The sequence below is a fragment of the Brachypodium distachyon genome, chromosome 3 (assembly GCF_000005505.3).
Source record: "Brachypodium distachyon strain Bd21 chromosome 3, Brachypodium_distachyon_v3.0, whole genome shotgun sequence".
Lineage (NCBI taxonomy): Eukaryota > Viridiplantae > Streptophyta > Magnoliopsida > Poales > Poaceae > Brachypodium > Brachypodium distachyon.
In genome coordinates, this window is record NC_016133.3 from 53,505,765 (window position 1) to 53,527,632 (window position 21,868).

At 42.2% G+C, this 21,868-nt stretch overlaps 1 protein-coding gene across 2 annotated transcripts; it reads left to right on the forward strand.

Annotated features, from left to right (window-relative positions):
• Positions 1 to 6,279: 6,279 nt before the first annotated feature.
• Positions 6,280 to 18,698, forward strand: LOC100839617 (histone-lysine N-methyltransferase SUVR5). Of its 2 annotated transcripts, none has more exons than XM_010237570.3 (12): positions 6,280 to 6,573; positions 7,272 to 8,271; positions 9,195 to 9,500; positions 9,582 to 9,692; positions 10,621 to 10,731; positions 12,915 to 15,683; positions 15,827 to 15,988; positions 16,879 to 16,995; positions 17,104 to 17,207; positions 17,656 to 17,793; positions 17,887 to 17,962; positions 18,059 to 18,698. In XM_010237570.3, the coding sequence occupies exons 2-12, from the start codon at positions 7,393 to 7,395 to the stop codon at positions 18,164 to 18,166; spliced, it is 4,881 nt and encodes a 1,626-aa protein (XP_010235872.1). In that variant the 5' UTR covers positions 6,280 to 6,573; positions 7,272 to 7,392; the 3' UTR covers positions 18,167 to 18,698. The 2 variants fall into 2 exon arrangements, with proteins under 2 accessions (XP_010235872.1, XP_003572863.1); XM_003572815.4 differs by having other exon boundaries at positions 9,198 to 9,500.
• Positions 18,699 to 21,868: the final 3,170 nt, after the last annotated feature.

Below are 21,868 nucleotides of genomic sequence, written 5' to 3' on the forward strand. Positions count from 1 at the left end.
CCTTTGTGGATTCCCTCTTATAGTATGGATGTCATACGACTCAAATCAAATCAAAAAAGCCACTAACACCGCTACACTTCTTTCCATCTCGAGGGTCTACTCATCGTCTTATGACAAATTCTTTATAAAATCTGAAATGATTAGCACACGATTAGATAACACAACATGTTGTCATCGCCACCAAAACCATTTAGGAGAGAAATGCCTTTTTAGAGAGGAAGAGGGAAGGTTCGGGGTGGTGGATAGGAAATATCGCTGCACTACGGGAGGGGATGGATTTTGACCGCGGGTGAATAGCTTGCTCATCGCTGAGATTTGATTAAAGCATGCCATTATTGCATTATCCACCGGAGATGGATGGTCTCACGCTTTTTGTAATGGCCTAAAAAAATACTGTCCCATTACAGAACGTATATTCTCGATCGACAGAAAGGTATATTTTTCAAGTCAATAACAATGGCATTCGATTAAGATTTTTTTGTGTTTTGTACTTGCGCGAATCTCACATGAATCTTAGTGATTGGATCAGATAATTTGTTAACATTGACTTAGAAATAACTTGAGTCGTCTATGAATACAAAACCGTATTTATAAAATATTTGTGGGGTTTGTAAATGTGTATTATGTAGTTTGTATGATAGAAAAGATTTTTTTATTTAGTTTAGCTTCCTCAAAATTACACTATCAATTGAACTGAATACTAATCCTCCTACTGGAAATATGGAAGTGTCTATTCCTCAGTCGATTTAGAAATAGTTATTTCTCAATCGAATGATCGTAGCCACCCGATTAAAAATTTCTCATCATTTGTACTTGTATAGTTTTGCACGAATCTCAGTGTTTAAATCAGACGGTTGTTAGTATCGAATTAGAAATACGTATTTTTTTGGCGCCTTCGAAATAGCAAAACCGTAAAAATATAACAAATCGGATCCTAAAGCTGCCAAGAGCTTTGTTTCAGTGTTCATGTGTTTATCGAAGGATATATTTGAATCACAAAATGGAGGTGAGTTTTCTACTGTAAATGCAGGTTGCTTGCACCGTTGCACGCATGGTCGGTGAACTGAACCAGTCAGTCGGTGTGCTACTGCTCTGTGCTGCTGTGGCATAGGCATACTACCATTTGACTGATCAAATATCAATCACATTTTAAGTTGAGTCGTTGCTTTCGTTGTCATCAAACGAAGACGGGAGGCAGAGGTACCGTACAAGGAAACGGCGAGAATATGCTGGTCCTACGTGCGCGGGGAGGATGGGGGAGTCCGGAGTCAAATGCACACCTCTGCTATCAATGGCGATGACCACACCTCTGCTATCATGGCGTCCCTACCAATCACCTCTCTTTCAAGCACTCTTTCATGAGCCAATACTCTTTGTTATTTTGAGTTATAAACGTTTTGCGAATGGCATGTCAGGAACAAAGTTCGTTTTCTTCTTTTGTTCTCCTCCTCCTTTTGCAGGCAGAGGCAAAGGGAGGACCGGAGTCCGGAGGAGCATGCATGGCTATAATTTAAGATGAATATAGTTAGTGGTTTTCAAATATTATCATAAAGAGGAAACCGTCTTTTGTACTATAATTACATTTGGCGCTATATACCTTGGCCATATATGGTTGCAATACCACTTTGGAGGAGCTGCTCTTTCTCTTTCATCTCTCTCCCTCCCCCTTTTGACCTTTTCTCTTGCACACAAGAGGAGAAAAATGGATTGTCTCTGTCGCATCCTGGTTGTTAGTGGAAAGAAACGGGCGTGACAGAGTGGACGATCGGTTGGCAGGACAGCGACGGGAGGGCGGAAATTAGAGTCCGAGGGTTGTCATGTTGCAATTAACAAACAAACATAAAGAAGGGATCAGTAGTAATAGTGGGAGCAGGAAGACAGGAGGGAAGCATCAGCAGGGTTGGCGAGACTTGCTCGTCACCGGCCGGCCGGCAGGCCTGGCCAGCGAGAAAAGGTCCCCTGAACTTGGCTGGATGGATTCCCCTGAACAAACTCCATCGAGGGAACTTATCACTGGTCTTATCGGGGTGGACAGTTCGGTTACCTTTTTCTATTGGGTTTGGAGGACAGCCTGCATCCTGGGAGTCCTGGGTGTTCTGGTCAATGCTTGGATGAAACACACAAAATATTGGGCAGAGCTCGCTGCCACCGTACGTGTGGGGTCACCGACTACATGGAAAAAAGAAATGCAATCTGTTCGTGCCTGTTGTTAATGAACCATTCGGCGTTGATTGCAATCAGGCATTTAGGCGCCGCTGCCCGCTGGCTCGTGTGGCAAGGTCGGTCGTGAGTCCATACGATTGTTGTTTTCCTATCATAGCGCGCAAAACACACGCAAGAAGAAAATGAAGAAGAGGATCCTATACATTATGCAATGGTCAGAGTCTCACAGATTTCGAGCGCAGGAACAGATGTGCGTCGGAAGGAAAAGGACGAGGGACTCGCTGTTTCGTTCATACTCCAGGTTCTTCAGAAATTAGAACCGGCATTGCGCCATTGCATAGCTAATGACGGTGGCATAAGGCATGGATTTGGATGATGAACGCAAATGGATTCTTTTTTAATGGGCGATCGTGCCGGCACACGCTTCCGGCCGGGGATAATAAACCTTTCCCCGATTTCGCCGTTTCTCATGATGGGATTCATCGAGGTCCGCGTTCGTTGTCCCGTGGCCACAGGCCACCCGTGCCGTGCGAGCGCGGGTGTGACGCCCACGAGAAACCAGGGGTGGCCGGCGGGCGGTTTGCGACAACGCCAGGAACCGGGATTCCGAAGCCTGGCCGAGGGGCGCGTTACAACTTGCAAGAAGAGAGGAGCGTGTGCGGCGCGCCCAACTGTCACGGCGCGTTCGTGAAGCCAGGCCAGGCCGCCTGATTAACCTGAACACCGTGCGTGGGAAATATTGATGCCTCAAGCTAGCGTGAAATGTTGATGGATTTTGTCTAGCCAGGCTAGTTGTAGAATGGAGTATTTGGTTCGTGGCATGAGCATAACAAAACATCAAGGATGTGTTTGGTTGCCAGTCTGGGTGGGTTCGGGCGGCCCCGCACACGTAACATTGTGTTTGGTTTGGCCTGAGCTGAGTGGCCCACACGGAAAATCAACCCCGAAAAATTGATCCTGCTCCCTTGCCAAAATTGGCGGAAACGTGCCCCGCGAGCCCGTGCCCGTTCGCTCGCATCCTAACACCCTCCTCCCCCCCCCACACTGCTGATACAAAATACCTCTCCCCTGGCCCCTCTCCCCAACCCTAGGCATATTTCCCCACTCGCGCCGCTCTCTCCTCCCGAACAGAAGCCATGGCGTCGCTATCTCCTCACGACCCCGAACCCGAGCCGCACGCTCCTTCTGCTCCCACTCTCTCCTCTCGCTCTGTTGAAGGCCACCAGCGGCGGCGGTGACGCAAGGCGACCTCACGACACGGGGTAAGCTCCTCATCTCCATTCTTGATATGTTTCTGTTCTCGATCCGTTTTCTTGGCCTTTCTTGATCTGTTTTTTTGCTGCGTTCTTGAATTGCTATGCAGAGGAAGGGACGGATCTGCTTATTTTTTGGCTATCTATGACATCCTAATGTCTCTTCGGTTCTTGGACTTCTTGCAAGGTAAATATTTCGATCCGGTTCTATTTTTCCTCCTTTATATGTTTCTTGATGTTCTTGGCTGTAGATGTTATATGTTCCTCGCTGCTATGCTCTTGGCAAGGTAGCTGAAATATACCCTCTTGTGTACATGTAGTCACTATGTGCTCACAGTAGCAGCAACGTCTTGATGATAATTAGTGTTGATTTTTGTAGTAGTGCCAGACTTGGTGATAATTGAGGTGTCAATGTTCGAATATCCTGTTTTGGACGGTGAAGAAGTTTGTGAAATACTCAAAGCGTAATATGTTGTAGCGAGAAATTGACATCAAATATTTGTGTTGTATCATGGTTTCATTAAGTCTAGCTTCGATGATGTGTTATGGTGTGCGCAGTTGGTATCCTTCTGTTATGCAACTATGACGCGGTAATCTCACCGGTGTGACTAAGAGGTTACCAGATCGTGTTTGCAAAATCATACATCAGCAACCAAGTCGAGCAGCCCCACTCATTCAACCAAACACCTGATCGGGCCACCACACGGCTTAAAAATGAGCCGCCCTCCGAGCCGAGCAACCAAACACATCCTAAAGTGCTACAAGGTGGGCCATAGGAGGAATACCACCACTATTCCTATTCATGATGTGAGTTTTAGATTAAAAATTTCGATTAACTCGCAAGCTCATGATTTTGGAGGCTTGAGCCTGAGGTTCTCTGCCTGAGCCAGGGACCTCACGAGGACAACAACCAATCGAGATGCAGGCAACTTTCAGGTAGGCATTTGGCCAAGCACCATAACACCAGCGCATGAAACCAAACAGCCCCTAAAGTCACGAGATAGAAAAATAAGAGAATTTGCGCCGGCCTAAAACTTCGCCCTCACAATAGATTTGACTGATTTTTCTTGCAGCTTACCATCACAAAAAAAACGCAAATCTGGCTTTTATGTCGAATGATTCAAACTTTTGCTATATCAACAAATACACACACTATTGCAGATAAACGCCGATGCGTATTCAGTGATCATGAAATAATGATCAATATGAATATATGGTCCAAATACAAGAACCATTTATGTATGTTAGTACCGTTTCTTAGACAACCGACTACTCTTTCGACACGCAAAATACACACATAAATTTTTTTAGTATAGACATCCAAGATGCCAATACCGAAGGAACGAAAACATTGCCATGCAATGATTATTAACGGAAAATCATGCTAGCAACGGCATGACAACATACTGCTCTTACTTGGCTAACTCGGAACCACAACATCACACAACACATGTAGAAATTTGGGCAATGAGACAACGACTTCCAAGAACGTAACAACACAAAGTGTATGACAACATTGTCACCAGACACAATATCAAAACATAAATTTCACCTCATCGGTCTTTCCCCACGCATAAAGACAATATTACCAAAACATTTAGAACTCCCAAACAACACCTAGAAAAGAAAAAAGAGAGATGCCATACTAGTTTTGTTGTTGCCACACTAAAGACAGTAAAACTGGACAGCCTTCAAGCATTCTGCCATCCGCCAGGCTAGCTAGGGATGTAAATGGGATTCAACTTAAGTCTCACTTCTAGTTCATTAGGAATTGTTACTTCAAAATCTTAGCTAAACAATTAAACTAAAAAAAAATTGAACTATAAGTGGGATACTGGTGGGATCCCACTTGACACCCTAACGCTTACCGTCTGATCCTACTAACGAGTGTTTTCCATCATTTGATTTTGTCCTTGGTGCGGCTGTTCCGCCAGAAAAATCCCATGTCTTTGGTTAGTGGCCGTTTTTTCGTGGCCCATATGCGAGACACCGGATCGCCTCCCGTGTTCTATTCTCTCTCGACTGTAGGTTCTCGCCTGATGCACAAAAAACAGGATCGCTCAACCAAACCAATAAATACTAGATCACTTCTGACGGCCATGTCGATGGCCACGAGAACTGAATCGGTGGCGCTGACAGTGTCAGATTAGTGAAGTAAAGCTACGAAGGGATTTCACCCGCCACGGTAAAATGTGGCAACCAATCTCATTTCTAGGGAGCCGCCGAGCCAACAACAACACCATACGATCATCAACGGGGGCACCTGCCAAGGTACCGAGCCATCAACTTATTCATACATTTAACATGACAAGAGTGTGGCAAGGGCCGTGCACTGCGAGGCCAAAGTCGGTATTATCACTCTCTAAAACCGTCAGGTAAGGTGCTGATAGATGGCTGCCATGCCACAACGACGACCGGTAAGAACCCCGCCCCACGATCCCCACAAGGCCTGGTCCAGTGACGGACGGACTGTCGCACTGAGGTTGGCGGCTAATTTTAGGCTCACTATGCCTGCATAAGAATATTGCAAATGAAAGTTGGTTAGTAAATTTGTTTGCCATGGTCTAAACATACATGAATGCTCTCTGCAATTCGTCTCGCAAAATATTTTCCGATAAATTCACAGGCATAGCAGCGGAACAAGATATTAGGAAATTGTAACGACAAAGGCCTGGCCGTCCAATTGGGAGATAATACTGGACCCTGTGTGGAGATACCGGGCCTTACTATCCAGGACTCCCACATGTGGCCCAACTCAGGACATCGATTCCGCCTAATGCTCGTCCAGTCGGCCTGAGCGGTTAATCCGGTGAAGTAACATTGGGTCGGGGAGTTTTTATTTCCTTTTTCCTTTTTTACCTGTGGCCCTGTGGGTATCGCGCACGCCGCCCACCTCCCCACATCTCCCTCACGTCGCAAACCCTTCGTCGCCACCACCGTCGCGTGTTCCTCCTCTCGCGTCCACCGCACCGCCGCCCCCTAGTCTGGTCGGCGCCGCCGAGGTCTCCTCCCCACTGCGGACCCTGCGACTTACGCCCTCCCTTACTTGCCCGCGGCATCCTCCTCCGACGTCGTCGCGGGCCTGGTGCTCCTGCCTCCGACGCCCTACCGCCGTCGCCACCACCGCCGATGCCACTGCGGCGGCTCGTGGAGAAGGGTAATTCGCTCTCCCGTATCCCCTTTGCCTCAAGGATCGGCTCCATTCCGCTTATTTTGGGATTTGAATCGTTCGGCGCCCAAATACGTGTCGGAATCTTAAAACTACATCGCGGAAACTCCTCAGGGATCCTGATACTTTTCGACTGGATCCTATGGCTTGCGTAAATTCATAGGGTATTTTCGTTCTACCATGGAAGTTTTTTTTCCTACGCATTGAAACGGGCCATTAGGGTTTTGATGACAGATAATTGATGGTACTGATTTCTGCACACCAATGCCCACCCCTTGGTGCAGTATTGTACGTTTAACCAACCCCGTACAATTTTCATGTGTTTTTGCTGTAGCTATTTCGTAAAAATCATGTAACTGGGATGTGCTAATATGATTGATGTAAACTTGATTTCTTCCGTTCTCAAAATTTTGCTTGATTGTGTACTCATGTTTTTTGTCCAAAGGTACTTTCTGTGTCTTGGTGTCAGTCTCAGTGTCTTTGCGGTTAAGATTTTTTTGATATGTATTATGTACTGACAGCAGCTGCATAACAACTCAGGTTGTAATTAGCTGATCGTATGCTTATTTATATTTAAACTGTAGCTCTGTTATATATCGAAGTATGCTTCGTTTTGTTTTTCGTACCTTGTGCTTGTTTTCATCTAAAATATTATACACACTCCTAAACAGCAGCTTTGTTTCTAGGTGTTGAGTTGAATTAGTTCCAAGAGTTTATGGACTTAAAGCCAATAGAGGAGTCCTGCACTGCTTTTAGAAGTCCTGCTTTATTTCATAGTGCATTGGCAGATCACAATATACCTAAGAAATGCTGATGGATCCTCCTATTATGCAAGCTGATTGCCAATTACAGAATGATGTGGAGAAAATACCATCTATTGCTTACGATAAGAAACATAACTTATCACATGATGATTATGGGTGGCAAGGCTCCGATACTCATCTAACAAATGATGTGATTAGTGGTAACCCTGTCGAAGTTAACAATTCTTCTCGAACAGGCATAGATGAGAAATTAGATGGTTCCTCTGAAAAGTCATCTGCTTGCGTGGATGGTTTACCTCAGGTTACATTTTCAGTGCCACATAAAGAAAAGAATGGTGAGGATGCTTACTTCAATGATGCAAGTTTTCAATTGAATGTAAGCACCGAGAGTAATGGCTCCCCAAGCATGGATGTCAACTTCAATAAACACCTTTTTAGCAAGGAGGATGTACATAATTCTCAGGAAGAGATGCATGCACCTCCCAGTACAGTTACAGGACTTGAGTTATGCCAGTCCAATGGAGATGCCTTGCCTTCTGAAGAGAAGAAAATGACAGAAGAACAAGTCCTACAGAGTGTCAATGTTGATGCAGAAAATAAGGAAGTGTGTTCTGACATCGTAAGCAAGGAAGTTGGATCTGACATAGCAAGTAAGGAAGTCAAGGCTGATATGGTCGAATCTCAAGCAACACAAAAGGACTTGTTGTGCACACTTGAAGGTCTATCAGAAATAGCATGCAGCATTGGTGTAGTACGTAAGAAGTCTTCTCAGGAAGAGAAAGACACAACTGTCTCACCTAAAAACGACATGGAACCGCTTGTCCATGACAACAGTTGTAATGGTAATACTAATGATGTTGGCGGAGAGATGGATACAGGAAATACTGGAGAAGAAGATCATGCTGTTGCACTTTGGGTAAAGGTATGCTTTGTTTATTTCGAACACATGGTGGTGGCTTTGAACGGTGGCTTTGAACTATATATTTGTGAATTAATTTGTTTAGAGCTCTACTTAAATTTCTGTCATCTTCAGTTTTGTATTTTGAGGTAGAGGTGTCTTTTAAGTTGCAGCTCCTATAGATAAAGTATGTTTTTTATTTACTCAAGCAACTAATGAGTACCCCATGTGTGGAGCTCATAAGGTTTTTAGTTTATCTAGGAATTTCTGTTATATGTTTAGTAGCAACCTGTACTTAGGAGAGGATTTTGCATCAACTCCTTGAAGCTTCAGAAACTTGTACTTTTCTGAATACAGTTCCATTTGTTCCACGTTTAGCTGAAATGTCAGTGGGTAGCATAGTATCTACACCATGCTAAAATGTTACTACAAGGTTGTTTGTAGTTAGACTCACAAAAAATAACATAGATGTAGGCATGAAGTTTGGAATATCTAGCCATGATGAAGCTTCGAAGAGTGCTTTTTTAAACAAAATTGTGCTAATATACTTTCATGAATAAGATTCCTCATCTTGAAATTTTATATGTCAAGTTGTGAACTTATGAAATGAGAACTAGGATTGGAAAGTCTGGCTGTTGAATGTATTCTCTAGAGGTCTTGGAGTAGGTATTGATAGTCAACAATAGGGTTTTCGTAACTGAAATAACCATGTTGACTACGTGGGAACCTATATGTTGCAATAATATGGCCTCCTGTTACTCATGCAGAAAAATTTGCTTGCAAAATACAACAAGGTGATTTTTTGTTTACTGAGCTACTCAGAACATCAAACGTAGAACTATGTTTCGCCTGTGTCTATGTTCCTATATTTCTACATTTATGCATGCTAATTGCTTTTAGTATCTCCAATGGCTGCACCCTGAACTGTCATTACATTCATTTAAAAGCAGTGTAGAGGAAAATGGCAAACAGGGATTCGATGTTGCAGAGTAGACTGTCCTTTGTCTACTCTGAAAGCAAAACCAACCATTGACAGGAAGAACTATATTGTCGTTTTCTTCCCACGAACAAAAACTTATTTGTGGGTAGACATGCTACTTGTTCTTCCAATTGATGAAAACCCTGTGCCACTCGTGAGTGGAAATCATGGCAAATGGCGAAAGGCGGTAAACGACTTGAGTGTTCCTCGACGATTCATCATGCAGAAACTTGCTATCTCAATGCTAAATTTTAGCGATGAGCTTCACACCGAGGTATGCTCTTTCTTCTTCAGTATTTTTTTTTTATTAATGTACCACCACTATTGGTCTCCATACTGTTTATTTGTTCAATAGGCCATAATTGAGAATGCTCGAAGGGCTACAGCTTGGAAAGAATTTGCTCAGGAAGCATCATGCTGCAAAGATTACGCTGATCTCGGGAAGATGCTTGTCAAACTTCAGAAAGTAAATACAATGCCGCCTGTTAATTTCTCCCAGCAAGTTTGATGTTCTTATAAAATTTTGCAACATATTATTTCTTCAGGAAAATATTTAAGAATTTTTCTATCAATTTTACTCACGCAACGGGAAGTTTTGTGACTGTTGTATATATATGTAGTAGTTGGTGGTATATTTATCTAGACATTATTTGATCGTAAATAACTTATATTTTGTTGTTTCTGGACAAACAACACTCACTGTGTTGTAATGCTATTTCCTTACTTTATCAAGGATGTATCATGAAATGTCACTATCGTGGTGCTAGTGTTGCCAAGTTTTGAAAATAGCTCTTCTATGAGTATGAGCTATTACTTTGTGATCTTATACCATTGTTATCTGCTGTGGGGGTTTTCTCAAGTTCCAAGGATATGCTGGAGGATAATTGTTAGAGAAAGACATGAATATGGGGGAATTGCTCAAAGGTCCAAGGATATGCTGGAGGATACTTGTAAAAAAAGATATCAAAATATGTGTGAATTTCAGTCCGAAAAATATGTGCAAATTGCTCAGAAGGTCCAAAACCAGCTATGACCATATAAGGACGTAAAAGTAACAGTTTTTTATTACTCCCTCCATCCCATATTAAGTGACTTAAATTTGTCTAAAAATGTACGTATCTATATACTAAAATATGTTTAGATACATATAATATTTCGGCACTTAATATGGGACGGAGGGAGTACATGATTTCAATACATTTTCTATTTATTAATGCTGTAAGAGATTCTAAAAGCACAGCTGAGAAGGAGTATGTTCATTAGGGCCATCTGTGCGCCATCCAACATTCACTGCTGATGCCACAAATAAGAAAAATGTTTGATCTTCAATAACATTGCAACAGCATTTTCCTGGTGTTTCTTGACATTGTTTCACCTTGGTTGTGTAATTTCAGATGATTCTTCCAGACTACCTAAGCTGTCATTGGCTGCAAAACTCTTCCGACTTGTGGGGCCGAAAGTGTAACATTGCTCATGACGCTGAGACTGTTGAAATCCTTGCTGAGGTAATCTGGATTCTGTTATCCTCTAGGTTGAACTGATTTATTGTAGTGTGGTTTAGTTCATAGTATGGAATAAACAGTCACGTTTTTCTATTTGACTAAGTTGCGTGCTTACAAAATCTCAGGTTACTCGTTTGCTTATCTCCATTCTGTTTCACCATGAACTTAAATGTTCTAATATGGTTGTACTCGACTAGTTGTATCAACATGGATACGGTGTTAACCTAGTTCTTGAATTACCAATTCTACATATTTGATAAGCTCTTAAGTTCCCTGCACAAGTGGCATATATCTAGATTGTGGAGTCTCATAAATAATTCTTTGATCTTTCCATGGTATGCACTAGCTAACTGAGTTCTACTTTCACAATACAGGCTGCCGTTGGCTTATAGCCTTGTAGTAAGACTTGCCACCTAGTATTCACCTGAAACATTTTGTTGGTATCAATAGGACGGCTATATGGGCTTCTAGCGAACTTATGTTTCCATCTAACGTTTTCAAATGAGCAAATCCAATTAAGGCGCCACCTGATGACGGGAGAGGGATCCCCTGACGCAAAGTCAGTGACTTTACAGTGGTCCCACCTGTCAGTGAAGGGGCTGTGGGTGATCAAGCCTCTAATCCCTAACCTCCCCCCCCCCCCCCCCCCCAACGACAGGAGAAATAGTGTCTAGCTAATGGTAAATTGTGCGATGAGTTTAACCAGAGGTTTCCATGAACATCTCACCTCGTTAGATTATGGATGAGATGGTGGTATTTGGCTCAGATGAAATTATCTTTTTATGTTATTTGTGTTCCACTTTCCTGTCTATATACATATTACCCTATACGTGTTATATTTAAGATGGTAAACCCAGTAGGAAATATTCTCTCGTTTAAGTACATTTTTAAAGGACTAATTATTTTTCATTTAAATGGTGTAGCTTAGGATTTACTTATCACCTCCTGTGTTTCACTGCAGTATTTGCTATCATCCCACCATGTGCACAGACCAAAGGAAACACTAAATGAGAAAATATAGTAGGTTTTTGGTCAATGTATGATATTTTTGTCTTAATGAGACTAAGCTCAAGAGAGAAAGTAAACCAAGAATAAATATTTCTTTGATTGATTGACCATCTAAGGTGTGACTTACAGATGGTTAACCCCTAACTATACAAGCTAATCTTAACTGCTTGACTAGAGTTCCTAGCTAGTGTGACATTTTCCACTAATTGGATTAGGATATCATCCCTTATTTGGTGGGCGGAGGCTTGCTGGCCCTTTATCCTGACCGCAACATGAACCCCCCGCGACGCTCCTGCCGTGGGAGGAGATGCCCCACTGTATATCTCCGACTGAGCTTTCTGCCCTGACATCGTCACCACTGTATGTCTCCTCGTCCATTGCGTCTGCTGTGCCCCTTTGACGACATTTGTCATGGCTGCCACTGGCGCGGCTTGTTGCAGTCCTGCGATCTCAATCACTTTGTCGATTAGCTTTGCCGTTGCAACCAGGGACCATGCTGCCTCTTTTTGTTCCCCAATGTCGTTAATTGCACATTGTCACTCATCGATCGCTAGGGGCTTTTCTGTTAGCGCAGTGAGTGCAGCTCTTCTGAGCTGCACTTGTTCTTGTTGAAAAGTAGCGCGGCACGGATCAGATGAGACTAGGCTCAAGAGAGAAACTAAAATTGATGTACTTCTTTGATTGATGATATAATTTATCATTGTGGGTGCAGCTCATCTCTTTATATAGATATGATTAGCCCCTAACTATAAGGAGATAATTAACTAGATGGATATGATCCCTTATTTGGTGTAGAGCTGGCTAGCCCCCTATCCTTATCGCTAACAAAATGCATTCCCCACTCTTTTTAAAATTAAGTAGATCACCGGTTCCCAAAGAGTGAATCATTAGAAAAGAACAGAAACATGTTAAATTTCGTGATGTAACTTGAGCTTTGTGTGGCATCAAGCTGTCAACGATGCCATTCGTGATATGATGTTATGATACGGAGTATTAAACTCTCTTACATCGAACTCTATGTCTCGGTTGTTGCTTCCCTGATGAAATTGCCAATGAAGTGCAAGTCTTCTGGCGGTACTTATATCGATTATTTCCTTTGTTACATTCACAATATCGTACTATTTCTTAAGCTGGTTAAAACCCGGACAACCTTGTTAATTCTTGCCATTTTAACACAGGAACTTAAGCAATCTGTTTTGTGGGACAAGATTGATGAATTGTGGAATGCACCAATGCAGCCTGAATTAGTACCCGAGTGGAAAACATGGAAACAAGAAGTCATGAAACAGTTCTTTTCATCACATGCTGTAGGTAACACTGGCAACACTGAACAAAGCAATAACTATGATGATCCAGGTATGGATCATCAAGCTCGCAGAAAGCGTCCCAAACTTGAAGTACGCAGAGGAGAAACACATTTTTCTCACCTGGATGATGCTGGCTGCAGCACTCTAAACGAGGATCCAAACTGTAATAACCTCTCTAGTAAACCTACTACGCATGAAAATGCAGAAGCATTAAAATCAAGTGATCAGAATAACACCGTCTCCTTCCTCAGTAATTCTGTGGTCCATGAGATTGCAGAATCAGGCAGTGTCAACCCAGCTGTGCAGAGTGCCAGACATGAGTTTGATTCCTCAAAGAATTCTAGGCAGTGTTCTGCCTACATAGAAGCAAAGGGAAGACAGTGTGGCAGGTGGGCAAATGATGGTGATATCTACTGTTGTGTGCATCAGAGCATGCATTTTGTTGACCCTTCTTCTAGGGAGGACAAGGCACTTACTAGTGATACTGCAGTGTGCAGTGGTATGACTAATCAGGGTAGACAATGCAAGCATCGAGCCCAGCATGGTTCTACTTTCTGTAAAAAGCACCGATCCCAGACAAACCTGGATATAATGAGCTCTGATAATTTATTCAGTTCATCTGAGGGTCTCCATAAGAGGGAAGAGTCTCCAAATAAAGGGATGGAAAAGAATTGCAACTCAAATGCAATATCTATCGTGGGCTCAGAAAGGGCCAGCAGTTCCCAAGTTTCTGTTCAAGTTAATTTGGTCCCGACCGTGGCTGCAGATATTTCAGGTGATAAAACTCGTGGATTGGAGAACACTGACCTGTTCAACCCCATGTCAACTTCCATGGAAAAAGCTAATTTAGATAGCCATCTTTGCGTTGGAATTCTTTCTCATGACAATATTGTTGAATGTCAGGATTATGCTAAGCGACACACTCTTTACTGTGAGAAGCACCTTCCAAAGTTCCTTAAACGTGCCAGGAACGGAAAGAGCCGACTCATCTCTAAAGATGTCTTTATCAGTCTGTTGAAGGGTTGCACATCAAGGAAAGAAAAAATATGTTTACATCGTGCATGTGAGTTTCTTTATTGGTTCTTGAGGAACAACTTTTCTCGTCAACATTCTGGTCTTGGTAGTGACTATATGCCTCAGATAGTGGCTGAAGTGTCTAAAGATCCTGAGGTTGGAGAATTTTTGTTAAGGTTGATATCTAGCGAAAGAGAAAAACTCACTAGTCTTTGGGGCTTTGGTGCAAATACATCTAAGCAAATATATTCCAATAACCAAGAGGGATCTATGGTGGTGTTACAAGAAGAGAGAACTAATCCTTCAGCTGATCTGAAGTGCAAAATGTGTGTTCAGGAGTTCTCTGATGATCAAGATCTTGCGTTACATTGGACAGAAGTTCACAGAAAGGAGGCTCGATGGCTATTCAGAGGGTATTCTTGTGCTGTTTGCATGAACCCGTTTACAAACAGAAAATTTCTCGAAGGACATGTGCAGGACAGACATGGTGCTCAATATCTCCAATATTCAATTCTCTTCCGATGTATGTGGTGTAACAGCAATTTTTTGAACATGGATCTTTTATGGCAGCATATTGTTTCAGATCATGCCCATGAGTTCAGGCTTCTCAATCCTCCTCAACGATTTAATGGCCAATCTATCCAAAGTACAGAAGGGACAAGTGTCAAGCCCCTTTATGATGACCATAACCTTGGGAATGATGATGGCTCACAGAAGTTGGTCTGTAGACTGTGTGGGTGGAGATTCGATTTACTGCCAGATCTTGGCCGCCACCATCAAGTTGCTCATATGAACCAAGGTACTGTTGGCCACATACCACCAGGACGTGGGAAGTATCAGCTTAACCGAGGTCGACACTACTATTCTGCCTTCAGGAAAAACTTGCGACCGTCAAGTTCATTAAAGAAGAGGACTAGTTCTAGAATTGGGAAACATTTTAAGATTTCAAGCTCTGATTTGTCTATGATTACATCACAAATTGTGGAATCTGAAACAGCCAGCCTTGGCAAGTTACTGGATTTCCAATGCTCCGATGTGGCACAAACTTTATTTTCTAAGATTCAAAAGACAAGACCCCATCCAAGTAACCATGATATTTTATCTGTGGCCCGTTCTGTATGCTGCAAGACAAGTCTTCTTGCTGCATTGGAAGTTAAATATGGAACCATGCCCGAGAACATGTTTGTGAAAGCTGCAAAGCTTTGTAGTGACAATGGCCACAAAATCAATTGGCATCAAGATGAATTTCTTTGCCCCAATGGTTGTAAATCTGGATATAATTCAAATACCCTGACACCTTTACAGTCTGCTCGAGTTGAATTTCCCATAGTTCCTTCCGTGACAAATCCACCAGATAGTGATGGGACGTGGGGCATGGAAGAATATCATTATATTCTTGATTCAGAGCACTTCAGGTGGAAGCTTAAAAATGAGAAGGTTGTTCTTTGCGAGGATGTAAGCTTTGGCAGGGAGAAAGTTCCAATTGTTTGTGCCATTGATGTTGATGCAAAAGGATCTATTCATATGAAACCTGAAGAACTGTTGCAGCATTGCAATTATGTGCCATGGCAAAGTTTTAACTACATCACAGCCTGTTTGGTGGATTTTTCAAATGTTGATTCAGAGGTACTCTTTTGGAAATTACCATCTATAAATACAAACATATTGGTTCTGCCAAGGGGCTTGGTCTTCCTTGCCCTTGGTTCATGTCTATGTAAATTTTGTTTATATTTGTCAAATTACTTTTCTAATTTAGGATGTATCTGCAGAATTATATGGCTGGCTGTTCATGTTCTCATGGCCACTGCTCTCCTGGGAAATGTGACCATGTGAATCTCTCTGACAGTGTCTACGAAAACCTGCTGGATATCAATGGTATATCCATGCATGGCAGATTTGCATATGATGAAAACAGGAAAATCATTTTGCAGGTAATAATTGCTGGTGTTTGACACCTTTTATTTCTAGATTTTTTTACTAGTCTTACTGAAAGAACAAATATTTGCACTAAAATGACTAAGCAAGTAAAAAAGAACTCTATTAGTAATTGAATGCTTCTGTAAGTCGGGATTCTTCTCCTGCACTTAGCATACCCATTGATATGGTAGTTACTATCACAACATGGGACTTGCAGTTACTATACTACATTGTTTAATGATTCTAAAAGGTTTGTGATGTTGACTATCATCTGATATCATGCCCGTGTATACCTTTTCAACTTATCATCCATAATGATGGTTGTCAATGTAAGGTTGTCAAAGCAACGTCCTGTGTGTCAATGTAAGGTTTTAGTTGTGTCAAGACTGAAAAGCCTTCTTTCATCCTTTAGCAGTGCTATACGTACGACACTTCATGTATGATCTTTTAACGATGTATAGTATTGTGGCCCAGCATGACTTGGGCTGGGCTTTCTGTCATTCTATTGTTAAGAATTTGTCATACACACAGCATTTCCGTTCACCCTTTTCCATAGTTCTTGTGAGTCGTGCATGTAGTACTGGACAGGTCTTGAAACCACCATTTACTGTTGCTTTACATCCATGGTGACTATTTTTTGGCCATGAGAGTATATCATCCCATGTCCCTCTTTTTTGTGACTGGGCTGCTTCCAATCCTTAGAAACTTTTGATAGAAGGCAAACTATCTGCAAATGTCAAAATGGTGATCTGCGTCGCCGAGTTGCTCTGCATGTCTGTTTTTATCTTGTCTGATTGAGTTATCTTCTTAATTTTAGAAGTTACACATCAATCGTCGAGATATTACTTCCATCTATGTTATTGTATACAGTTTGATGTGTGTGTATGTTTTGTCAAATTGCCAGGAAGGGTTTCCGGTATACGAGTGCAATTCTTTATGCACCTGTGATGCATCCTGTCAGAATAAAGTATTGCAGCAAGGGTTGCTAGTTAAATTGGAACTCTTCAGCACTGAGAATAAGGTGAAGTACTTTAACCATGGTTTGGTCCCCGTGAACCTTGCTCATAGCACTTTCCCATTAAGATAAAATGTGCTTCACAAGTCATTGTAATTGTTGCAAATACTGCAGGGTTGGGCTGTTCGAGCTGCAGATCCTATTCCACGGGGCACTTTTGTGTGCGAGTATGTTGGGGAGGTTGTGAAGGATGATGAGGCCATGAGAAATACAGAAAGGTCTGCCAGTTCTTTCTCATGCCTTCCAATTTAAGCTAAAACCTACTTAAGTTCTCAGATATATGGCAGTAGAGAGCATGCATCATTAAATTTTTCATATTTAATACAATGTCCATTTTCTCGTGCTTGACGATACAGGCCTACCTTGCTCTCCAATCTCACATCCAATTGGTATTTCATCTAACATTTCTGTAGATATAACACTTAATTTCTCGGTGAGTTTGAGCTATTGGTTGTGATCTGTTAGATTTGAATGGTTTGAACTTTGAATTATATTATTCTGATGGGCTGGGCACATGCTACTCATTTTTTATCCTGTAAAATTCTGGCCTTAAGTGCAGAGCCATGTCATGCGTCATTTCCTACTCTCTCTAGGAATTGTCGAGGTTTTATATTCTTTAGGAATCGTCTGTGTGTGGAAATTGACAGGAAAAATCTTGAATTTCAGGGAGGCAAAAGGTGAGTGCAGCTACTTGCTTCAAATCAATTCTCATATTGACCAGGAAAGAGCCAAGACTCTAGGGACTATCCCATATATGATTGATGCCACAAGATATGGGAACGTGTCCCGCTTTATTAACCATAGGTAATTGGTCTATTCGGTGCATTTTAGGAGCATCTAGCACTGGATCAAATCGATTTTGATACGATGCTTGTTTCTGTGTTTTTGGCATGACAGCTGTTCCCCTAACCTCAATACCCGATTAGTTCTGGTGGACCAGCTCGCTCACGTTGGATTGTTTGCTAACCAGGATGTAAGAATATTTTGGCTGTACTCTTCCAACATATGCATTGAGAAGCAATTTGAACTTGCATTGGTTTTCGCTAATTGTTACTACACTTTTCTCCAGATTGCTGTCGGAGAAGAATTGTCCTATGACTATCGACAAAAGCTGTTATCTGGCGATGGCTGCCCCTGCTATTGTGGTGCTCAGAATTGTCGAGGCCGTATTTGTTGAATTTGCTGGGTGCAAAAATAAAAAGGAATGATCCATTGATTAGCAGAGCATCTTCAAAAGGTCGTACAATGGTGGTCAATTGGCAGAAGATAACATTGTTTTTCCTATAGCTTGAATGCAGGGTAGGATCTCATTCTTGATGAAACCAATTGAAGGCAGCAGTAGGATCTCATTCTTCGTGCAACAAAATAGTGATTGTGATATAGGACTCACAACAGTGACTAGGTACACCGTAGCATTGATTTTAGTCATGGCATCGTGTTTAACTGATGATTTGTTAGAAGCAGCCTGAAATTAGAGCAATTCAGGCTGCATTGTTGGTAGGTGAGAAGTCAATGCCTTTGTAAAATATGTTCATTCAATTTTTACTGCCCATAATTTCCATCGTCGAAGTTGAAGCAAGAATTTGTACTTATTACTCGACTGATTGTCGTGGAGTTATGCTTGTGCTGCGGTGCCTGTTTCGGCAGTGTTGTAGGAAATTGTGTTTGCACTGTGAAGAAAAAAGGCAGTCGACCCTTCCAAGTTTAAACTTTTGTGATTGTTTTCTTCTAGTTGGGGACGTGACAAATTTCGTATGTAGAAAGTGTACTGAAATTTGGTTTGCAACACTAGACGCAACGTGAAGCCACCACAGTTGCAAATGCAATTGGTGAAAAGGCCAAAAGAGGACCTGTTACTATGATGTGGCGACCTGTCGCCGTTAGCGTACAGCCCATAACATCCGGTCAAGATGGCAACGCACGGTTGCAAGACAAACTGAATCCTGTAGTTTCTGACTCCGTCTTGCCCTCCCGTTCGCTCCGGATAGTCCAATCTCGAATCTGGATTCAGGAACGAATGGAAGTTTCCTTGCTAAATTGATTTGCTGGCGTGTTCAGAGTATTTCTGCAAGCGCGGGCGCCTGGCGTAGAGGGACCACCCTCGATCTTGCTGGATATTCACGCGTCAGAGGAACAAGTTTTCCGCCCACGACAGAGACAGTGACAGGCAAAATGATCGGGGAATGAAGGAGAAAGCGGCCCGGAGATGCCCTTGACCAGCTTTCTCGTAGCAACTGAACACGTGTGCTACATGCCCCTGTCGCAGCAAGTTGCAAAACATCGAAAAAGCACTAAAAAACCAAAGTCAAGAGATTAACCCAAACCTTCCACAAAGTTATACAGCTGAGAGGCCGAAAGAAGTGAAATTCTCTTCCAATTTTAGTGCTAACGGATCTAATCGATTATTGTCACTTAACCGAGGAAAATAACTCGATCTTCGCACGAGATTCGCTAAATCCAGTGACGATTCTTTGATCAGATCCGAGCTTTCATCCTGAGCAAATTTGCACGCGCATGTAGGGAATTAAGCAATATTTCTTTCTTTTTTTCTTTCGGAAAGGAGTAGGGAAGTATAATCTTAAACAAGATAAGCGAAGCGCCACTTTGAAGGGTGTACCGGGAATCTCATTCACTGGCGCTTTGCATATCTGCTGGAGTATGAATCTTTTGCTTTACAAGGAATCGTCACTCAAAGTTGGCATATTGAATATAAAAACCATGAGACGGAAATGTGGTTCATGTTTAAAAATAATACTACATCTTTATAGCTCACTCTTGTACGTGCTAGTTATTAGACTGGTTATAGAGGGCTTATAGCCGGCTGTTGGCTACTACTATTATTCTTGCTCTTAGCTGCAAGCCCATTGAAATTCACTGGCGAATGGCGATAGGCTACTAAGTACTGTACTCATTTTCTGAACTCTACTTATTGAATATAAAAACCATGAAGGAAGATCCAAGGAAAAGTATTGTTTTACAAAATAAAGCCGAAAAATCCCTAAACTTAAGCCATGCGAGTATTGATTCTTGAATACATATGGATTTGGTTGAATCGTTAAGCTATCTTGTGAGCTACCATATGCTGTGCCCAGGTGCCAAAAGGCCCAAAACAGCTAATACTAGAACACCACAATTTCATATGTTCAATTGTTCCTTCGCTTTCCACTTTTTTACATTCTGCAGCTGCTACCACAGAATGCATGCACCTTCAATTCGAACACATAATATAATAAATAAATAAAAATACTTCCTCCGATTCTAAATTGTTGTCGAAATATTACATGTATCTAGACGCTTTTTAAGAATAGATACTTTCATATTTGGGGAAATTTGCATCAAGAATTTAGAATCAGAGAGTATATGACTAATCTCCTAAGTAAACTAGGTACAACAGGTTGACAGGAACACGTGTGCAGGTTGTGACAAATAAGAGAGGATCGATTAGGATGACAAAATTCCGTGCTATAGTCTTGTTGATCAAAATAATTCAAACAAATTTTGCTGGGTGTTCTATTTTGAACAAAAGTCCAAAGGACTAAGACCATTTATGAAGCAAAAGTGAATTGCCGAATTAATTAGCAGGAGATACAGCAAAAATCGCCACAAGTGTCCATATTCATCGTGGAACACGGCTGCACGCAGTGCACCACCGGCGACCTTGCCACCAACAGGCAATCCACACAACTGGTGAGAAGAAATCCATCGTCGAGGTCATCTGCAAATATCATCATCATCACACATCACTCCTCTCGAATTGGTGACTTCGACTTAACCGTAGATGACAATAAGTAAAGCTCTCGCCGCAATAGTTGCACAGAGCCCACCTTAGCCTCTATCGAACAACCAGCCAACACGTCAAGGATAAGAGAACCAATTCCGATGACAAGTTTAGAAGAATAAAAGCCGCAAACCTTGTGTCTAAGATTATTGAACACTGAACCAACCATTCATGAGGCATTTATTGCCACGTTATCGCTCCACAAGTCTATGACTCCGACTTCACCATTACATGGCAATATAGATGCACAGATGAACCTAAACGACCGTCGCGTGGAGTCGACTGGTTTTTCTTAAGAAGCTTGTTTGGTATGTAGAATTAGAATCCTTAGAAACTTTCATATGGGTCACTTTGCATGCAATTGACAACCAACAGTGGCATGTAACTAATCCGTGAAAAAATGTTCATGTGCTGCCAACTAAACAGCTTCATGTATTACCAGTTTATACTGATGCTTTCAATTTAAAACATGACAGTTTTTCTTTGTCCAAGTCGCCTCATTTTAGGATTAGTCAATTGCTCGGCCGGTCATATATTTGTGTTTCACGCTTGGGGACGACGGCTTCGAGGCGACCGAGAGAAGGGGGGATAGCATCTAGATACTAATCTGACGACTCTGATACTATCTATTGAGATTTAAAGATTTTGCTTAAAAGTCATGCGTTTGATGTATAGTACAGCCACACCAAAACATAATGTCATGGCATCTAATTTCTGCGGGTTTTTTGATGTTTGAGAAGAAGAAAAAAAACTTCTTTTTATTGCGGAGTTTTGAGAATCCTGCTTATCAACGACAAGGAGGCCCCACTTCCTGTCTATCACGGCAAAGCAGCGGCAGGAGCAGATCATCTCGATTGATACCGCTGCCGGCATCCTGATATCTGCTGCTTTGCTAGCTCGGGTTGAAAATAAAATTGAAAATATATCACACCATTAATTCCCACCACATACACCAGAAGTTCGTGGCCACTGCCCGGCCGGCTTGCCTGTCGAGCTCCGCGAGCCAGCGATCGAGCGCGCGGATCGCCGGCCGGCCGCACAGGGCACATGGGGATTCCCAAAACGCCGTCGCGGTCACGGGGCTCAATTCCTTTGACTAGC

Bases quoted from the DNA above. Each gene is read 5' to 3' on its own strand.
- LOC100839617 (XM_010237570.3), top strand. From the start codon at position 7,393: ATGCTGATGGATCCTCCTATTATGCAAGCTGATTGCCAATTACAGAAT. The intron at 9,501-9,581 runs GTATGCTCTTTC...TTTGTTCAATAG, and splicing joins GCGATGAGCTTCACACCGAG to GCCATAATTGAGAATGCTCG. The intron at 9,693-10,620 runs GTAAATACAATG...GTGTAATTTCAG, and splicing joins TGCTTGTCAAACTTCAGAAA to ATGATTCTTCCAGACTACCT.